Source organism: Lactuca sativa, chromosome 4 (genome assembly GCF_002870075.4).
Source record: "Lactuca sativa cultivar Salinas chromosome 4, Lsat_Salinas_v11, whole genome shotgun sequence".
In the NCBI taxonomy this organism is placed as follows: domain Eukaryota; kingdom Viridiplantae; phylum Streptophyta; class Magnoliopsida; order Asterales; family Asteraceae; genus Lactuca; species Lactuca sativa.
Window position 1 is genome coordinate 133,721,509 of NC_056626.2, and position 22,153 is coordinate 133,743,661.

Sequence of the window (22,153 nt, forward strand, 5' to 3'; positions counted from 1 at the left end):
CCGAGATATTTATTTATACTTAAAATAAAGTTAAATATGGAGATGATAGTATTCATAAAATTCACACAAATTAAATTTAGTCAGAATCATTAGTAAAGTATTTCCTTAAGCTAAGTATGTATGGTCACACTTTCAGCTATAAGAATTTGTTATTCTAGAAATGGTATTTCATTTGTATTTAGTATTTGGATATTGGAAGATTAAGATAACAACTACATACATTGTTTTCATATATTGGGATATGATCTTCATAAAAATACTTGTTGTGTTCTATATTAACATGTTTAATCCACGAATAATCTTATTATTCTAAATGTGAATATTTGGTTATAATTGTGGGAACAATTGTGAAGTAAGATTAATATAAATTGGATTGGTTAACTTTCACTAGATGAAAGTAGGCAAGGTTTTGTAACCAAGATTCATAGGTACTTGTCAAAGAACTGGTATTAGACAGACCCGCATCAAGAGCACCTCGTAGATCACTTTCATGAGTGATACTTGATAAAAGGTACTATCTTTGTATCCTTAATACCTAAGACACATAGTGGGACTTAAGTGTAGGGAGTGCTATGCTTTGCTGTGGTAAAATTTTGATTCTTAACCGAGTAATTATAAAGGATATTTTTAGGTGTGGTGTGAAATATGCAAGAGGCTTATGTAGTCAAGATGGGATTTGTTCCTCTTATGTGTTGAGAGCTAGGAATCTAATGAGAAGTACCTAAAGTTGAATACTAAACGAGATTGATTATGGTCCAAGTCTCATGTTCAATAGGATGTTTGTAACAAATGGATAACTGATAAACTTACCTTATACATCAATTGCAACTTTGAGCTTATGGGAATTAGATGTTGATAGAATGGTACAAAATCACATATTATTAGGGACAATGAAATGGTGTTAAAAGTTCACCATTTTCTATGTCAATCTATGATATGTCTTGTGCAAGTGAGAGATTGAAAGATCTTTATGCCAAAGAGATATTATAAAATGATATTGCTAGATAATATATGATCTTAATAGAGTCACACTAACAACAACTTGATGATAATATATATATATATATATATATATATATATATATATATATATATAAGAACTTGTTTCTTGATAAATATTTATATTAATATATATTATTTAGAGTAAATTATTGAAATCGTCCCTGTGGTTTGGTCAAAATTGCACGTTTGGTCTCTAACTTTTTTTTGCACACGGATCGTCCCTGTGGTTTGATTTTGTTGTGTTTTTCATCCCTATGGTTTGGTAAAAGTTCCATGTTTGGTCCCTAACTTTATGTATGTAAGGGAAGAAAAATGCAACAAAATCAAACCACATGGACGAAAAATGCAACAAAATCAAACCATAGGGACGATCCGAGTGCAAAAAAAAAGTTAGGGATCAAACGTGCAATTTTGACCAAGCCACAGGGACGATTTCAGTAATTTACTCTATTATTTATAAGGATTTAATTCTAAATAATTATTATACTTCTTGTAATTAATTGGAAAATATTTATTTTTTGAAAATAATATTTTTCTAATGAAGGTATCAAATAAATAGGCTTGGAATAATTTATATAAACCATTTGCTTTTATATAAACTAAAGTACTTAGTTTTTATAAATACTAAGAGTATATTTTAATATAAACTAGAAGTTTGTTAGACACTCCTCCTTCCTCTCTCCATGCAAAGCCGGGGACATGGGGGTAGGGTGGGTTTTATGTTTTGCTTCAAGTATCTTCCATAAGTACAAGCCCTTACCTTGTCCCATGATTTAGGATGGAGGTGTAAGACTTCCTTGTCTTATTCCATGTATATAAGGAAGATTAATGAGCTAGTTTTTCTTCTTGATTTTCCCTTGAAAAATCCAAAGATATGCTCTCATTTTCTTGCTCTCTTCTTCTCTAATTCTTATTAGGTTAAGGCACGATGATTTAAAGTTGATGCTTTCACACTCTTTCTGAGTTAATACTTGGTATTAACTTAAAGCATAAGATTTTTACATTATTACAATATTTTGGCTAGCACCTCTATCAAGTTGATTTATTGTTGGTGTCCAAGATAAAAAGGAGCTTTGCTTTACATTCTACATCAACTTCCTAATTGACAAAAGGAAACAAAGTCTTCAATGGTTGTATCTTTTTCCTTTCTATTGGTGATTTAATCTTTCCTAGATTTGTAAAATGATCCTTAATTGGAACAATGCTTTTAGTTTATTTAAATGTAAAAATTCTTTCGTTGCTAATCACTTCAAGTTTAACACTACAATTAGAATAGTTTTGATTAAAAATCCAATAGTTTCCTCACCAATTCAGTTGAAAATAATCTGAAAGATCCTTTGACATACTCTTTGTGATCAATAAGTTATCTGGATATTTCAACAATTGATTTTGAGATGGATGATTCGAGCTCTTTATAGGTGATTGGTTTGGCCTCTACAAGAGTGGGAGCATGAGTAGGCTTGGAAAGTTGTTGTAGGATGATATCCATTTTAGCTTCCAAACATTTTAGGCTATTACACCCGCTCCCGAGTTGAAGCAAAGAAAAAAAAGAGAAGAGAAAAGAATGTAAGGAGAGAAAAGAAGAGAAAAGAAATGAAAACAAATTTGTCTTTTGTGCTCCCAAATTGGAGAGAAATGGAAGGAAAGATAAACATTTTATTCCTTCTTTTCAAATCCTCCCAAATCGGAAGGAAAGTTAGGAGGGAAAGTGATCCTTCCATTTCCTTCCTCTTCCTTCCTTTAATGAAACTCAGGAGCATCAATCTCTTATACTTTCCTCTCAATTCCACCTATTTCCTTTCTTTTCTCTCCTTAAGTTGAACTCGGGAGCAGGGTGTTAGAAAAGGGTCCCAAACCAGCGGTGGACTTGTGTTCTTTTGAAACTATGTTTATAGATTTTGATGAACACTTTGTTGGTTTTGTAGGAAGCTTTTGAGAGGTTTCAGTTTGTTGGATGGTGTGAGGCTTAATGAAAATGTTGGGCATGATTTTGATGGATTCTGTGGCATATTCCTCGGAATCGTTTCCAAACATTTCATTCTTTGAACTTAGTTGAGTTCTAGTCAGAGTCTTGGATGAAGACTTCAAGGTTGTTGAAGACTTTTTCGAGCTTCTTCTGCTTTCTTTTTGAGAAGTTCTTCTGTCAGGGCCTTGATTCGTGCAATTTCTTCAGTCGCTTTCTTCTTTTCTTCCTTGGATTTCTTTTCAACGACCACCCATTCTTTTCTTTCTTTTTCTCGTTTCTCCATAATATCATGGAGAGTTTTCTTCTAGAGTGCATCAATTTCATATGTTGCTTCTTTATCTTTCTTCTCTTTCTCCTTTAACTCTTTCTCTCTTATGATTTTGGCTGCAATGGACTTGCTTCGGTTCGAAGAGCCACATTGATCCGGTGACTTGATCTTATTTGAAGGATTAGGAGAAGTTTTTACTGTACAAGATCATGCTAAAATTATACACACGCGTACACAAAAATGCAAGCCATTCCTTAGAACTTTGTTCAAGTAAAGATAGATATTGAAGTATTTGTCCATCCACACTTATAGGATGCTTTTTAGGTTAGTCTTGAAAAAGGATTTTCTATGGATATATCCATAGTTCTAACAGTGTAAGTTGTATCCCAAGCAGAGACTTTAGAAGTGTAGTGTATTATAAACAAATAAGATATTTTATTATGTATTCAAAGAAATTTATCTAAGTGGGTATCCATTTGAGGATTAGTGGACGAACTAATTCCAACATCCTTTTAAGAGGGAATGGCTATGGAAGCAAACTTAACCCCTTTTACTTTTGACACACCTCCTTCTTGAGGAGGTGAATGGATGACTTTAGGTTCCTCTGACCTAGTGGGAGGTCTTTTATCACCCCAAGACTATTGAGAGTCTATAGTGTGCAATAGGATACGCCTTTTGGGTGTAGGATATGGAATAGTTGAATATTTTTGTTTCTTTTTTTCTGTCTTCTTCTTCATGATGTGTTTTCCTTTAGGATAAGTTTTGTTGACTTAGGACATGGATACATTATGTAGAGTTCTTGTCGAGGATGGGGTTGGATGTTCCCATTCTGTTTTATCTGTATCCTTAATATGTTCGAAAAAAATAACTAAATTTCTTGGAATTAGATCCAGAAGAGCAACAGGTAGACATTTGGTGACTCTAAAAATCAACTTTATCGGGAACAGAAAACCTCTTCATTTGACGAGTTTCAAACATATCCAAAGATTCATCAACAGGAATCTGGGAGGCATTGTAGAGGGATTCAAGGAAAATAGCCTAGAATCTCGTGTGTGGAATCTCCGTCTTCTTGGTGCCGATGTATTCCTTGAAATTGTTCCATAAACACATTGTCTAGTCAATAGGTCTTCCGGTGATGATTCTCCATGGGATTTGAAGTCATGCAGTTCTTAGTTGATTAGTTCCTCTAGTCTTCCTAGTAAGGCACTGAATGATCAGTTGAATAAGAAAGTTCCATGTAACTGGAAGCTTTGACTTCTTGAAGTTGTTGGTGGTTTCAAGTGGTGCTTTATGGCCTATTCCAAGAAGTTTAGTGAAGACTTGTGTAGTCAAGGGTGTTTCATACCGTGATCGAATAACATATCTAGGAAAACCAATGGATTTGAGCAAGACGTGTTTGTTTAGGTAGACTATCTTGACATTAATTAGTTGGAATTGAATTCGATAAATATTATCATCGACCTAATTAGAGACGTATGGTTTCACCAGATAGTCGAATGAAACATTTGATGTGGTGATGGTGAGTGCAACAAAAAGAGAATGGTGTTTTATAGCTTCACTCAAAGGAGTGAGGACAACATCGGTAAGAGTGATATCAATAACTTCTTGGAGATTGCATGAAATAGTTTTGAAGAAAGGTTAACTGAGATGAAGGTCCTGGATTTTTGGATGATGTTCCTTATTTTTTTCGTAGTTGCAGGTTATGAGAAGATGAACAAGAAAGAGATGGAGAGAGAAAAAAGGATAGGTTGAAACTGTTTGGAGAGTGTGGGTGAAAATCATGGTAGAGAGGCGATTTATATGGGTTTGGATTATCGGATATCATCATGCACCATCAGACATTTCATAAAAAAAAATTATAAAATGTGATAAGTACGGTGCATTTAATGATAATGACAAATTCATTAAATGCAAGTTTTGAGTGATTCGGTAATCAATGTTCAAATAACCCGAATTTATGTAACTAGAAACTAACTTATAGATTGTTTTTTTATTTTCTTAGAAAAGATGGGTCCACCCATGGAGAGGAAGAAAACTTTTGAGATAAACATGTCTTTTATTTTAAAGAAAAGGTTGTACTTTTAAAGAGAGAATGATTTGAACAATTAAATGTAATCGGTTATGATTTCAAATGCAAACTTTATTTGTAAGGACAATGTGTTCAAAAAGAATAAAACTGATTAAGCATTTAAGACAAATCATAAGAACTCTATTTATTATACATTTTGACACCTGTAAATGAGTTCTTCTAACGGGATGTACTAAGTAACACTTGAGGAGAAAAACTTTTAAAAACATAAGGTTAGATTAAACAAAAAAGTGTTGGTGGATTGTGTCACTTATTGTATTTTAGAGTAATGGGTTAACTTATTCACCAAAATCAATCTTGATGGATATTAAACAAGTAAAGAGGGTTTGGAGTACACACCTGTTTAATTATATTCAAGGTTCAAAGTAGACTGTCATTTTGGGGTGAAGCCTATGAATGAACGGGGGTTCAGGGTTAGCACCCCCTGGCGGAGTCCAAGGGGGAGAGCCCCTAGTTAGGGTCGAAAACACACCAAATTCTAGAAATTTGACCCGGTTTTGGACTTCATCTGCACTCTGATTAAAACCCAATTTTATGACACATCACTTTTTGACTGTTGGAAAACTATTTTATGACATTTTGGGTAATTTTATGACAGATAAAATTTTCTTGTGATAGTTTTCAGACAATGAGGTATATAATCCGTTTTTGGTATTCATTTTCTGGTACTCATGATTTTTATAACATTCAATTCTTTGTTCTTGATCTCTTATTCATAGTATTATTTGTTTGAAGATTAGGAGTGCCACCCAAATACTTCAATCTGAAGGAGATTACACAATTCTCAGGATTTCCAAGTGCCTTTATTACCCTACATTTCTAACAAAAAGTATATATTTGGTTTGAAGAGAGAATCAGAGGACAATTTGATTGTTTCTGATATGAGCTTTTGATATTGTAGAGAGCAATTCTTCTAAGAAATCGTAAGAATTAATTTCACATTCCAAAGGATTCAGACACAGAGATATTTTAAGTTAACATATAGGATCAGGATTAAGCATCCCCAACATGTTATGAAAGTTATTAAACGTTTTTTGATCAAGAGCCTTTGTGAAAACATTTGCAACTTCTTTTGTGGTGGAAACAAAAAAAATCAACATTTTCTTTCAAGATGTTATCTTTCAAAAATGATATCGAATATCGAGATGGTTGGCCATTGAGTACTGAATTGGATTATGTCGGATATCAATAGCACTTTTAGAATCACAATAGATTGGTACCTTTAACATACGATATCGGTAGTCTAGAAGTTGTGACTTCATCTAGAGGACTTGAGAACAACAACATATTCTTATTCAACGGTAGAAAGAGAGACACAATTTTTCTTCCTTGAGGACCAGCTTACAAGTCATCCTCTAAGGAATAGACATCCTCCATGTGTGATTTTCCAATCAATTTTGTATCCATCATTATCATAATTGATAAAATCTTGAATACTAAAGTCATTTCCGATTAGATACCATAAACCCAATGACTATGTTCCTCGAAGATATTTGAGGATTTGTTTCACAACAGTGAGATGTGAGACCTTAGGATTGGCCTGATATCAGGAACATTGGCAAGCGGGGAACATGATATCATGTCTACTTTTAATAAGGTACATAATAGATTCAATCATTCAACGATAAGTCTTCTGATCGACTTTTTTTTTCTGGATAGATCAGCAGACATTTTAGTACCAAAGGACATGGGTACCTTTGATGATGCATAGTTATCCTTTGAATACTTCTTGAGCAATTCAGAAGTAGAGTTCTCTTGATGAAGAAATGTACCTTGTAGAGATTGTTTTACCTGCAAACCTAGAAAGAAATTCATTTCACGATTCATGCTAATTTTAAGCTACTTACCAACCATGGATTCGTCGGTTGATCTGATGATGATGTCATCAACTTAGATGTATACAAGCATTAGAAGTTTTTGATTTGACCTTCTAAATAACGTTGGATCAACGACTCCTTTGATGAATCCAAAATCTTCCAATAACTTAGGCAAAGTTTCATACCCAGTATGAGGAGCTTGTTTGAGACCAGAGAGTGCTTTCATCAGTTTGTAATAATGGTTAGGAAGACATAGGTTTTCAAAAGCTATAGGTTGCTGGAGATATACTTCTTTCAATTCTCCATTGAGAAAAGCACTTTTGAAATCCATCTAATGAAATTTCATGTTTTTGTGAGCTGTATAGCCGAAGAATATGTGAATTTCTTCCAATCTTGCGATAGGAGCATATGTTTCATTATAATCGATCCATTCTTGCTGACAATAGCCTTTAGCAACTAATTTGGCTTTGTTTCGGATGACAATTCCTAATTTATTGACCTTGTTTTGAAGTACCCAATGAGTTCCAATAATTGTTTGATGCTTTGGAGGGGGGATAAAGGTACAAACTTCATTTCTTTTAAATTTAGCTAACTCTTCTTAAATGGAAGCAATCCAATTAGAATGTTCTAGAGCATCGGAGATCTTCGTTAACATTGTTTGAACACCAACATTGAGATTTCCAATGTCTTGGTTTGTAGGATGGCCATTGGTCCAATTGTGAAGACAAGGTGCAAGATGATCGATTGCAGTCAGTGATGTGATGTTTTGTATTGTGTTGTGAGAGGCTTTTGGAATGTTTATCGGAAGCTCCCACCGAACAACACTCACCAGAAGATAGATTCTCAAAGGGTATAGTGTTGACTTTTGGAGGAGTGGGTGACGAAGCATCCGAAGGGTCAGAAGGTTCTGAGTGCTCCCCCTCAACTAGAGATAAGGACTCTTCTCAGGTTGAAGTTTCTGAAAGAATGGGTACAGAGGAATTTGTGGAAACCGAAGCTTCATTCAAATTTAAGACGTCAACATCAAGAGTAACTCTAGCAAGTCCGAACAGGGAGTCAAATTCAATATTAACAATAACTTGTTGAACTGGTTTGTCCGAGGAGGGTGTGTCACTTTCCCTAATATGGGAGGTGACATAATTATGTGAAGTATTTCGAACATACAAGTCATCAAATGTGACATCAAAGCTTTCTTCCATCAAACATGTTCTTCTATTCAAAACCCTATATGCAACTCCTTTGGTGATTTATCCAAGGAAGATAGCTTCATCACACTTTGGTTGAAACTTCCTCATGTGATCTTTATTATTCTTGATGAAACACCTGCAACCAAATATGTGAAAGAATTTAACATTAGCTTTCTTACCATTGAGTGCTTGATATAAAGTGCATTTGAGACGTTTGTTTATTATGCTTCAGTCCTAAAAAAAACAAGTAGTGGCTACAACATCAACCCATAAGTGTTACAGAAGATTTGCAAAGTTAAGCATGGATCTGGAATATTCAAAGAGTGTTCGGTTTCTTCTTTCGACAACACCATTATGTTGAAGAGGGTAGAGATCCGAGAAATTGTGTTCAATGCAATTATCAACAATATAATTATTTAAAAGGGAATTGTAAATTCAGGTTCATTGTAACTCTTGATGCTTCTGACAGGAAGCTTCATGATGACTTCAATTCCTTTGATGAAGTTGATTAATTCTTTAGCAGTTTTTGGTTTTTGGAGAAGAAAGAAAACCCATGTGAAACAAGTGTGGTTGTCCATAATTACCAAGATGTATTTCTTCCGAGACATGCTTTCTATTACAGAAGGTATGTAGAGGTCAATGTGTAGTAGTTGTAGAGGTTCTTTGATGGTAGAATCAATGAGCAGAGGATGTAAAAGTTTTCAGCACAATGCCATTGATGCAGAAATAGATGTTTCTCAACATGCTGGAAAGATGATATTTTTGCCAAGGATTCTTCTATGCCCGTCTAAACAAGGCATGTTTCCATTCATGCTAAAGAGAAAACGATTTCTAATTCTACTATGTTTTGCGACAACAACCAAAAAAAGGTCAAGAACAAACAATTCCAAATGTAGGTATTTATCTTTCAGAATCGGTTTTCTCGCATGACCAACTTTATGTGACACTATTCATAAGGATATCATGTGCCAACACAAAATTATTAGTGAAATCTGATGAACAATTCAACGGAATTGTAGTCTATACATCAAATGTAGTGTATAAAGAAGTGTTGTTCGATTAATAATGCACAATCAATCTTGTGTTCATGTACTTTTATAAAGAATCCCAAACTTTTCATTTTTAATTCTTATTGATTTCGTTTCTGCTAGAATGACTCTTATTGCTAATTGTTTAGATGTAGAAAGCTATTTGCGTAAAAGAACTAATGGTCTCTAAAAACTAATTGTTGAAAAAAATATTCGCATCCGTTGTTTGGCGCGGGTAAACGGTATATATATATATATATATATATATATATATATATATATATATATATATATATATATATATATATATATATAGAGAGAGAGAGAGAGAGAGAGAGAGATAAAAGTAGTACCTCATGTTATAAAAAGTTATATTTCAACCTTATTTCCAAAAAAAACATTACCTAAAAATTGATTCCATCATAACCATTCAAAGGGTTCTTCTAATCTATTTTACTTTCACTGTCTCATCTTACACTTGTGTTCCATATAATTTATTTTAACCCTTAAATTCCTTACATATAAATCTAGTTATCCTCATACTCCTATTAGTTATTATTTATATTTTTTTTTCTTGAATATTTAGTTAAAATCAATTTCTTTGTCATGGCTTCTATGAAATATGATCTCACGTTTTTAGATTGTAACACCATGCTTTCTTTATAGCAAATAACTATGAGAGCTCTATTGGCTTAAACTGATTTTGATGATACTTTATATTTTTTGGAAGCAAGAATCAAACTACTTGGACTATGAGAAATAAATAATTGTAAAGCTTTAGCTACAATACAACATCACCTATATAGCAATATCCTTCAAGAAGTACTATAAAGAAAAGATTGTCGTTTCCCTCTAGTCAAAGATAGAATCTATTGGTACGAAGAAGGGTCTCACCATCAAGATGCACTGGAAACATAAGGTATTAGTATATAAACTTTAAGATGGATGAAACTTGATTACCTATATCTTTAACTTCAAATAAGTTGAATCTTATTTAGCTACTTTGGAAATAAAAATATAATGAGTGGGATGTGGGATTAATTCTTGTATGTTCTCTTTCGAACTCTTATTCCAATCTCAGAGACACTCGAAAATCGTAACTATCTATCTAGTAATACTTTAAAGGCCGACTTTTACACTGTGACTTAGAACGACAATTATTTCTTTGAGAGACCTGTTCTTTAGATCAACTTTTACAAATAAATGTTCACCTTGAGAATTTCTTGACACGTTGGAAGAAATCATTTGTTTCATCAGTTTCCTAAATAGATGTGATATTCTTACTTTAAATGAAGTTTACAAACATAGTAGCTAAATGAGAAACAATTTCATTAAAGTCAAGGATGTGGGTAAACAAGGTTTCCTCTGTATTGAAGTTTATATAAAAATAAAGTGTTTATTAAGTGCACTTCTGGAAAGATAATGTTGTATAAGAGAACCTAGATTTGAGCTAAAGGTTTTTTATCCTTTCTTTTCCCATATCTTAAAGTAGTAGTCGTGTTCTTAACACCAAAAATATACAAAAAAAAAACATCATAGTCATTTTAAGCCAATAAGCTCTCATCTTTACTAGAAAAATGGTGTTCAAAAGCGGAAGATCATACTTCAAAGAATCCATGGGAAGAAATTGATTACAACCTGATGACAACTTTAAGAATATAAACAATAATGTATAGCAGGTGTATGGGATACGATAGATTAAAAGTTTGGGAAGTTAGGGGTAAAATATTTTATAAGGAAGACAAGTACAAGATGAGAGTATGAGAGTAAAATTGATGAGAAGAACCCTTTGAAGGTTATGACAATTGTAATTCATTTGTGTAATGGGTTTTGAACAGTGCCGCATGGAAGGGATTGCAATTGCATTCCCTTAAATTTTTAACTAGAATATTAAATTCTTTTCAAAAAAAAAATTATGTATTGAAAACAAATAATGTATACCCTTTGATCTGGCTGTTGCATACCTTTGACCAAAACATTTTCATGAAACTAAATATGCCATTAATGGGGTGAATAACAATAAAAATTAAAAAATAAAATAAATAAATAAAAACATGCTGATTGGTAGACCATACATTGAAGATATAGGTTGGGGTGGGGTAGGTGGAGAGACTAATACATGCTAAAGCTACGCCTCTTGAATTTGTTTCAAAAATTATTAGTCCATGTTTTATGTGAAAATATATCATAATCCAGATAAAAATGGTGCACGACTTGGTTTAATGTTTAAAGAAGAAAACTAAAACGCAAAGTTGCTTCTCTGGTTGTAGTTGTCGGTGTGATAAAAAATAAATAAAGACACTACATAAATTCAGTTATTTTTGAGAAACTTAAAACTGAATTTATGAATTCAGAAAGCTAAAGAAATATCGTAAGAGATTTATAAAATAAGTTGGAAAAAGGTAACATTCACCGGTATCTCACGTTGACAAGGCAACCAAAATGCATTATTATTCTTTCTAATTGTAAAGGAGATCACATAAATGTGATCAAAGAATTAATATAAAATGACACACTCTAGGCGCACCAGTCAATGGTTTGGTTACAAACTTTCTTAGCACCCAAACTAGGATTTAGGCACGGTTTGTGTTACGTTGATGACCGGTCTTATGGTGAATCAATTATTTGTATTGTCACTTATTGATTCCAATATAATAAGTTTGACTACAAACAAAGAGCGGTCAAACAATACGGAGGCAGGATACTATCGGAAAATCCAACAAGCAAGTCGATCACAACTATTCTAGACATCACTCTCCTAGTTTTAACTAAAATTTGGTAATACAAATGACAAATTATATGAACTCCAACAATTATAGATTAAAACTTTGCATGCATAAAGTAACAAAAAAATAATTGTTGTGTTACAAAAAGGAAAATAATTAACAAAGTTTTAGCCTAATTATATTCTTACCAGGGGTTGATCACAAGATGCTTATAGACACTCATAATGTTGTAGACGCTCATGGAAGGTTTGGTGAGAGTGGGAGAGAGATTAATTCCTAAGACGGAATTAATTATTGATGGGTTTATGTGTTGAGGGATGATATGAAAGTGATGGATTGATGAGATTTAAAAGTTGATTTGGGGGGTTGGGTTTTGATTGTTAGCAATATGGGATGATAAGTAATTAAGGAGTTCGAAATAGATTTGGAAGGTGGTGAAAGGTTTTGTAATATGCGAATTAGGAAAAGATAGGTGTCGTAGGGTGCAAGGGATTAGGAGAAGATGAGAGATTTATTTCGACTTTTGATGTGCTTGGGATATAGTAAGTCGGTGGATGCTGTTTCATTTACGTGAGGTGCAAGGGTGAGTAGTTTTTGCATGAAAATATAAAAATGTGTGCATGGGAGGTTTGTACGCATGGTTGACGATCGATGGTAATGTTAGTGAGGAGGTATTTAGGTTAATTAGGAGTCTCATTATGATTTAATTAAGGAAGGTGGGATGAATGATGTGGATTACAAAATATGTAGTAGGGTTTAGTTAAAGGGATTCAATGGTGCGATGTTTGTATGAATAGAGGGTGGTCACAGTTCAAGGTTTGGAGTGAAAGAATTCACGGTGAGGTTTAATCTGAATTTCTATGTGGGACACGCATGGGTTCAAGGGTTTTGAGGTGGTGATAATGTGGGTTTAAAAATAATAAATTCCTGATTTTTGGATATTATATATCAACAAACTCTTGATGACGACCGAATCAACAGAAACTTAATACACCAATATTGTAGATGATTTTGTTTTTCTTTTCTTTGGATCATTTGAGTCGCTTTATAATTGGAGTTATGAGGAGTCAAAATCATCAAAACATGCATTGCGACGTAGTCAACTTCATTACCTTGCCTTTCTCATTTTTTGTACAAAATTATTCCAGCCTTATTCGTACAATCTCTCACACCTACACAAAAATTTCAAACAAGCATTAGAATCATTTCAAATCGTAATCAATCATTTTGTAGTAAAAAAATATAACAATTAAAGGGTACAAAATTTGCTTATCAAACCTTCCAACCTTATTTTTCTCGTCAAAAGACTTTAACAAAATTATTACTATTAGAATACTCTTTAAATCTAGAGTAAATTGCATGAATCGTCCATTCGGTCCATATTTTCAAAAATTAGCTCGGACCGTTTCTCATTTGTTTAAAAGTTGCATAATTCATCCCTCTAGACATAAAAATACCGTTTTCCGCTTACTTATTTATTTTTTAATTTATTTATTAATTTTAATTATTAACCCATTAAAAAATGTTTATTAAATATATATCACTACCATCTGTCCTCAAACACCATCTCATATCCCTTTCTTCAATTGCATTGACTAAATCGTTGGAGGAATATGATGTTGTCGGAAGAAGATGACCTTGTCGGTGGGTATATAGACCAAACCTACAAAATCAGAGGCTTTCTTGAAGCTTATCAGAGAAGATGACGGGCCTACATATCTAAGACGATGAGGTACATATCTAAAGGAACCTCATCGTTGGTTCCACCCTGACCCGATTCATGCTCTACTACAACCTTGACGTGGACAAGATGTTCGGAAACCCTAACCGTCGATTGTCGATTTACTATGATCAATCGAGGCCAATGCGGTGTAACATCTAGAGATTTCAACAGTGGATGTTTAGAGGTTTAATTAGGGCGTAAGAAGGAGAATAATGCGGTGCGACGTTTAAAGGGGAACACTAGTGGTTCTCGGTGGTGGTGATAAATCACGGTTGTCTTTCTCTGCAGCTTTGAACCACCGCCAACATACCTACAACCTCCAAATCTAATCTTGCTTGTTTATCCCCACATCAAACCTTGCCACAGACATCGTCTTCTTCTCCCTCCAATCAATCACCTAATGCGTCTCTTTCTTCTTGTTCTTGCTTCAATCGAGCATAGATCAATAATTAGAGGTTAGGGGGTAAGAAATCGATGAACAGGGGATTTTCTTTTTCCTTTTTTTGTTTGTGTGATCACTAATTTAAAGGTCCGCCCCAATACATGGGTGAGATGGGCTAAGGCCCAGGGCAGCAAATCTTGGGGGGCATCGGCTTAGTCAATCGTATATATTAGTTTGGCCTAAAAAGTTTAGCCCAATAGCTAGCCTATGATTTCTTCTATCGACACAGACTACGGGAGGCAAGGGCATGGGCGCGGATATGCAAAAAAATAATTAAAGCGACCTAAAACTTGAGAGCTTTAATCCCCTTAATCGGCATTGGTTGATTACTAAACGATGCCTAGAAAAACCAACGTGTAGAAGATCAAGGAGTCACAAAGAACATCTCTAAATCGACTGAATCCTGATATCGAAATTTGATCTCTCCTATGCTCTTATTTCTGATTTACGATTTAACGAACTTTGTGAAGTGGAGTTCGATCGAAGATTGGCAATTGCCTATTTCCGATTCCAGATTATGATTTCTCATATTCTACTATTTTTATCTCTATTATGATTCGGTGATTCCAGATTTATTTGAGTTGGAGTTCGAAGCCTCAGTATTTGATTATTTTTTGTTTGAAATATATGCATCTTTCATTTTATATTTATTTGTTTTTATTACAGTAGTTTGCTTCAAGAGGTATAATTTTTGATTTTTTGTGGTTTGCTTCGGGACTAGCCGAGTAGGCGTTCGAAATTTGGATCTTTGATTTCACATTTATTATGTCGTCGACTATGGAACTTGTTTTAGGTTTCATAGTAGATTTGTTTTGTCTACTAATTTCATGTCTTCTAGAAGCATCTATAGAGATTGTAATTTCAATCTCTATGTTTATCATAAACATATTTTGTTGAGGCTTTAAGTTTTTCGTCATTGGGCTTAGTTGTATAGTCCGTTTTTGTCACGGGTTTGGGCCTGTCCAACCGTGTTAATCTTTCTAGGGTTTAGTATATAAGATGCATGCATGCATCCTTGTCATTAACGCTTTAATCATTATCATATTGATTGTACTGTAAACCCTAGCACAACTCTACAGTAGAAGTTCTTAATCGAGCTCTTCTGAGGTGTGACTATATTTTAATCATTCGACATACGTTTGATTGATTGTGTGTTCAAGTGTTTGTTAGTCTTATTGATGTACCTGTTAAAGATCTAATCGATCTAAAGAGTTTTCAACTCTTCAATTGGTATCAGAGCAAGAGACTGTGTAATCTATACGCATCTCTTATGTTGAAGAAGGTTTTAGGGTTTTCCGCTATTATCGTTTTCTGCTAGAACCGTCATTCTTCATTGACGCAGTTCTTAGACTTCGATCATACCCTAACTTTTTTTACTAGTCTGATCTTGAGCAGGTTTCAAAACAAAATCATCATGTCTCTTGAAGATTCGCAAACAAACCCAATCAACATCTCCAACGGTATCAGATCAACCACCAGGATTCCTATCTTGTATACTCAAGATTATGAAGTTTGGACGCATCATTTTGAAGAATATGTGATTGGTTCAGAAGATAATGGATACTTAATCTGGGAAGCGATCACTATAAGTCTATTTGTTCACTCTGGCACAAACAGAACAATCAAGACGCAAAAGGAGTACAGCCAACTCATGGTTGATGTAAAGGATGTACCTCAAGACGAAAAGGAAAAGCTTGTGAGCAACATTAAAGCACTAAGAATGATCAGATTCGCCTTACAATCTGACACATTCTGGTTGTTCAGTTCATGCATGACAGCTAAAAAGATATGGGACAGATTGAAGGAGTTATATTCCACCGATGAGGATCTTGAGCATTCTATTCAAACTTTACTACTTTCAGAGTTTGGAGACTTCAAGCAAAAACCAGAAGAGAAGCTCATCCAAGCCTTTGATCGTTTCAATCATCTTCTCAGCAAAATGATAAAGCATGGCATAGAAAGGAAGGTAATTGAGCAAAAGGTCACATTCATGAATGGCCTAAGAACCGAATGGATGGTGGTGGTATCTACAGTAAAAGCTCATGAACAATTCAAAGGTTACTCCTTGGCGAAGCTAGTGGGGATTCTAAAATCACACGAAAGTGCAGTAACCAAAGAAACGAATGTGGTTTCAATCATGGGATCTTTAGCTCTCATATCAAAAGGAAAGAACATGGTTGAAGAAGAAGAAGATTTAGATCTATCAGAATTTGATCTAACCAATGAAGAATATGCTTTGATGGTCTCTAATCCAAAGAAGTTCATGTGTAGAAAGTTTCCTAACTCCAAGAACCGAAACTTGCAAGGAAGCTATAGTTCAGATAAAGCAAAGGATGAACCGAAGAACTCCCCTCAACATGAAGAACCGAAGAAGGATAGTAAGCTTGTTGGTGACTCTGGATTTGATTGTCACTTCTGCAAAGGCAAAAATCACTTTGCCAAAGATCGTATCGTGAGAAAGATTTCAGAAAAGAACGAGAATGAAGACGATGAAGCCTACTACCTACGAAAGCTAGAAGAAAGAAAGAAGAAGAAAGTTGTTGTTAACAACACTATGAATGCTTTAATTGTGCAGGAAAATCTCATGGATGATGAGTTTGGTGGTGTGGAAGTCTGGTCTACTGACTCTGAGGATGAAGAGGTTCGTAAGCCCACACATGGCAGAGCTTTTGTGGCGAAAGAAGTTAAAACTGAAGGTGCAGGGAAGTGCTTGATGGTAACTGTTGTAGTGTCACAGATGAGAGGCTACACTACTAACGGGGGTTGTGATGAAGCAAGGGAGCGAGAAGACAGGTGCTTCGCTACCAAACCAGTTGTGACATCCCCAATTTCACGGCCAGAAAAGACCGATTTGTTTATGCTTTGTTTTTTTTAAATCAGAGTAATCTTTTAAAGAAAACAGTTGCGGAATTTGTTCCCAAAATATGATAAAGATTTATCAAAGCATTTCTTTAAAGAAATGTATTTTCATTTTATAACAAAATCTCGGGATGTCATGTTCAATACGGACCAAAAGCATAAACAGAACAAAATAGACCTTACAACAGTTATTCATAACTACTGGCCTATAATCCAAAATCTCTCGTTATGTCAGCCAACTTATGCTCTCGTGGCATAACCTGTAATACAAAGAAAACTGAGAGGGTCAGGCTTGGGATCCTGGTGAGCATATAGGGTTTTCAACCCACAATAATATAATTATTATATTTAATTATCAAATAATCAATCCAATTACCCACCCCCTTTATCTCCATTTATTTCTTAAATATTTATCCTAAGAACCGATTACCCTTCTCCCATTCATTCCTAAGGATTGCCCTAAGGAATTGGCACAAATTTTAGTGATGCAAAGGTTCTTAGATTACCCATGGTGAACTCGTAGTTCACGATAATTAATGAACACCTAGTTCAAAAACACCTAATGAACTCTTAGTTCAAATATCCCTGGTGAACCCAATCACCTAAGGAACACAGAGTACGAAAGCTCTTAATCCAAACAATGATGATAATAATGTATATCTCGATCCTACAAAACCACTAATATTATTAACGCATATATACCATATTTCTAAAACGATCTATCCCATCCCGTCGATCCCCACATACTGACCCTATACAATGATCTTACGAGATCTAGCCTAAGGAAATCGATATGAACAACAACTGACGAAGTTGCTTCGGAAATTCCCTAGCAGAAAACGAGGATCAATAAAGACATCAAATGAGGGGAATGGAATAAGTTTCACCATGAACCTTTGTTCGTAAAATAAAGAGCCACAAGACATTTTAAGTCAGGGGTAGTTATCTAGATAACAATGCCTAGGCGTGGTCCGACTATCATGAGGTATTATACCCCCAGACTCTACCTATCCCAGCATCGAACTTTGCCTAGCAGTGGCCTGAATACATGAGGTATTTCACCCCCAGACACACCCTATCCAACAATATAACACCAGACATACCTAGCAGTGGTCTATTACCGACACACTTTATTAGGCAGTCTACGAAGTTCCCTTAATTACTTCGTGAAAGAAAACGCTGACATATGAAGCTCGGTCGATCACCTCATAAAAGAAACGCTGACTCCAAAGCTCTCTCAAAATAAAAGTATGGGGAAATACTACTAGAGTACTCCCGTACGCTCCCGTAACCGACACACAAAATTGTCAAAAAGACTTTGTACAAGATAGTACTTCTGGCACATTATAGTAGTCTGGTATGCGAAAGAATCGTATCCGAGAACATAATAGTACCCTGGCACAAGCAGCACCCAAGACACAGAGCTTTGAAAAATACACCGTACATAAAATGTACTTCTGTACGTAGGACGTACTCCACCGATCATCAATCTCACCCCACACGTACTCTTAATAAGAGACTACCCAAATTCCAATCTTAATTGAACTAAACATCCCATTTAAGTCTTAACCCATCACTAGGCAAACCTACAATGTTTATAATCAATTTTTGATACTATCTCCGTTTAGGAAGCGCTAACTAGTGTATACTTAACACAAGGTTTTAAGTAATAGTATCATATATACACATCTTAACACATATTGAACCATATCTGATTCGCACGTTGTATATTATCAAATATATCTAACACGTATTTCGGACAATGAAAAATACTTCACATACATATGCATATTTCATATTATAATCAATACTCGTATTTAAAATCACGTTCCTAAAAGGGACTATACACATGATACCTTATCGAATGAATACGTAGTTCTAAAATACATAATCTGTACTCCCGGATCTTAAATTTGCCTCATTACCTAATCCATATTCCCGGACCTAAAACTAACCTCTTGATCTGATCCATACCCTTGGATCTAAAACTAACCTCCTGCTCTAATCCATACTCTCGGATCTAAAACAAGTTTATCTCTTTATCCTTTTATCTCATGGTCCAACCCACCTTTTATCACCTACCAATAACCTCATCTACTCATGTTCTACCCAACATATTTTTAGATACAAAATACATATATAGTTTAACTCATTAAAACTTATATAATTCATCTATTCCACAATCATCTCAAATAAACAACAATATATTATACACATAGCACGTATTTCATAGCAAATACTTAATATTTATGTGTTAGAAGAAAGTGACCACACACTCACCTGATCAGAAGATGATCGGGCAGCACTACGGCTTGTAGAAGTAGTATCCTTCAGTGAAATTGTGATCTCTTCACACACCGGACTTCTCGTGGGCAGAGCTTCGGCTCGGAAACTCTTTTCTTCTCGGGATCTTCGGTGCTTCGGGACTCGCTTCAGGTCTCGGGATGATACCGGGGCTTTGGGGGGTTAAAATTGCACGTAAAACGATGTAATATGGGTGAGAGATGAGAGAACGAGCAACCAAACTCGGCTGACCCTTCAAATCTATTTATAGGGCAATATCTGCCCTTGCCACATCGTGGCACCTTTTTCCACGTCGTGGGCTTGGTCGTCACTGCATGCGTCATCGCAATTTGCATCTGGGGGACTCCCGGAGGTGTCAGAAGACTTGCCACGCCGTGGCACTGCTTGTCACGTCGTGGTATCTGACAGTTTTGGGGTTTCGCGCCCCGAACTTCAGAAATTCATAATTTTCGCATACGAACTCCGTTTTCGACGTTCTTTATATCGATGCGTAGGTGAGATTATGCTCTACAGCTCTCGTATAGACTCCATTGGCTAATTTTGACTTTATTTTTAATATATATTACTTATATATTATCTTCAGTAGACCGGGACAGGACAACTCTGTTCGAAATTCATAACTCCTTCATCTGAACTCCGTTTTCGTCTGTCTTTTTATCGTTGGACTATTATCGAAGACATCTTTGAATGTCGTTTAGATCACTAAGGATAGATATCTATCTACCTTAAATTCACTATTTACGTCGCGCTGGGTCGTGCCGGTTCTGTCACGAAACTTCGACATGTCATAACTTCTTCGTTATAACTCGGATTTTGGCGTTCTTTATATGCACGGAAACCTTGTGACATATACTAAAAATTGGTTAAGATTAATACTTCTAAATAATATTCCATCAAAAATTCATTTTTGATGCTTATCGTCTCTAAATTGACTAGCCCGGATCTACGGGCGTTACACCAGTTGGCGAGCAGATGAACGAATGCGACCAGTTGATCAAGAAGGTACAATCAATTCTCGAATCATTAAAAATACCTGTCACAAACTATGAAAAAGAACTGAACAAGTTAAAATTTAAATTTTCTATTTTAAGTGGTAGTTTAACACAAAATCGTCTCACAAACTCTAACCTAATTGATCAACTCAGCAGGGTGTCTTCGAAGAGTAAGGAGAGACGGATCTGGATAGAGCAAAATGAGAACAAGTTCGTTAGGATTAAGGATGAGACAATTTATTTGTAAAGGGATAATTTAAAGCTTTTAAAACCGAGAAATGTTTTTTGTTTAATTGCTAAATGTTTATATTCCAATATTACCCAATTGCATCTGGATTGTGAAATAGTAAAGAAAACTCGTAGTATGATTCTGCCCTTCCTTGAATTTAAGGAGGGTGAAATTGATACTAATGTATATAACTGTGAATTTGTTGTCTCTTCTAATGAAAATTCTCCAGCATACAGAATTGGTCTTGACAAAATAGAGTCCTTCATCAAGTCCAAAGACCATAAGGACATGCTTAAGAACCTTTTGGACGAAAATGACAAATTAAAAATTAAAACCGAAACCATGCAGAAGTTTAACTCGTTGAATGCCAAGTTAAGTTCAGAAAACAAAATTGATGTTGAAAATACTTCTAAATTTGATGAGGATGGTGATATGAGTGAAATATCCGTAGAGGATGAGGTGGATTGTTCTGAATTTGTCATGAGCGAACCCGAACCTATCAAAAATCTCATTTCTGAAAATTCCGTTGAGTTCGCTCGTTTGTCCCAAAACAAATCCAAAATTCTAAAAGAAAAGGTTGTGGTCTATCAAAAGGTACAAACCGAATCAAATCAGGTTTATGCAGTTACAGGAGTCACACATAAGCAAACAGCCAAATTGACAGCAATAGTGAACAAGGACAATGTTGAAGGCTGTGAGGAGCATTTCTAGTCAGCTCCAATCGACAATGTCGATGAGATGGTTGGTCTGTCTGAGAAAACATCATGGAGGGTCAAAGGCAGATATATGGCAGAACAACTCAACAAGCCTACACGTTTTGATGTTCCAAGCACAAGTGGTACCAATGAGGAACCGAAGAAGGATAGTAAGCTTATTGGTGACTCTGGATTTGATTGTCACTTCTGCAAAGGCAAAAATCACTTTGCCAAAGATTGTATCTTGAGAAAGATGTCAGAAAAGAACGAGAATGAAGACGATGAAGCCTACTACCTGCAAAAGCAAGAAGAAATAAAGAAGAAGAAATTTGTTGTTAACAACACTATGAATGCTTTAATTGTGCAGTTACAGGAGTCACACAGAAGCAAACAGTCGAATTGACAGCAATAGTGAACAAGGACAATGTTGAAGGCTGTGAGGAGCATTTCTAGTCAGCTCCAATCGACAATGCTGATGAGACGGTTGGTCTGTCTGAGAAAACATCATGGATGGTCAAAGGCAGATATGTGGCAGAACAACTCAACAAGCCTACACATTTTTATGTGCCAAGCACAAGTGGTACCAAAAATATTCCAAGAGAACCAGTCAAGGTGACAAGCGAAACCTCCTCGCTAAAGAGCGAAACTCATGCTGAAAGACCGAAACCCAACTCTAACATCCATAAAACTCCAAAGCAATTGTCAGAGCAGAAGCATCAATGTAATAGGAGATATAAGAAGAATCTTTCTGAAAGGAAGCAGCTTTGGAAGTCCCAAAACTCCAATTACGTTCACTCAGACAAGTCTTCACACCTTACAGAAGAAG

The 22,153-nt window shown here is 35.1% G+C and overlaps 1 protein-coding gene across 1 annotated transcript; it reads right to left on the minus strand.

Annotated features, from left to right (window-relative positions):
- Nucleotides 1–3,086: 3,086 nt before the first annotated feature.
- Nucleotides 3,087–7,473, minus strand: LOC111877338 (stress response protein NST1-like). The gene is made up of 3 exons (XM_023873859.1): nucleotides 7,228–7,473; nucleotides 7,021–7,116; nucleotides 3,087–3,272 (listed from the first exon to the last, which is right to left on the minus strand). Exons 1-3 carry the CDS (start codon nucleotides 7,471–7,473, stop codon nucleotides 3,087–3,089), a joined length of 528 nt encoding a protein of 175 aa, XP_023729627.1.
- Nucleotides 7,474–22,153: the final 14,680 nt, after the last annotated feature.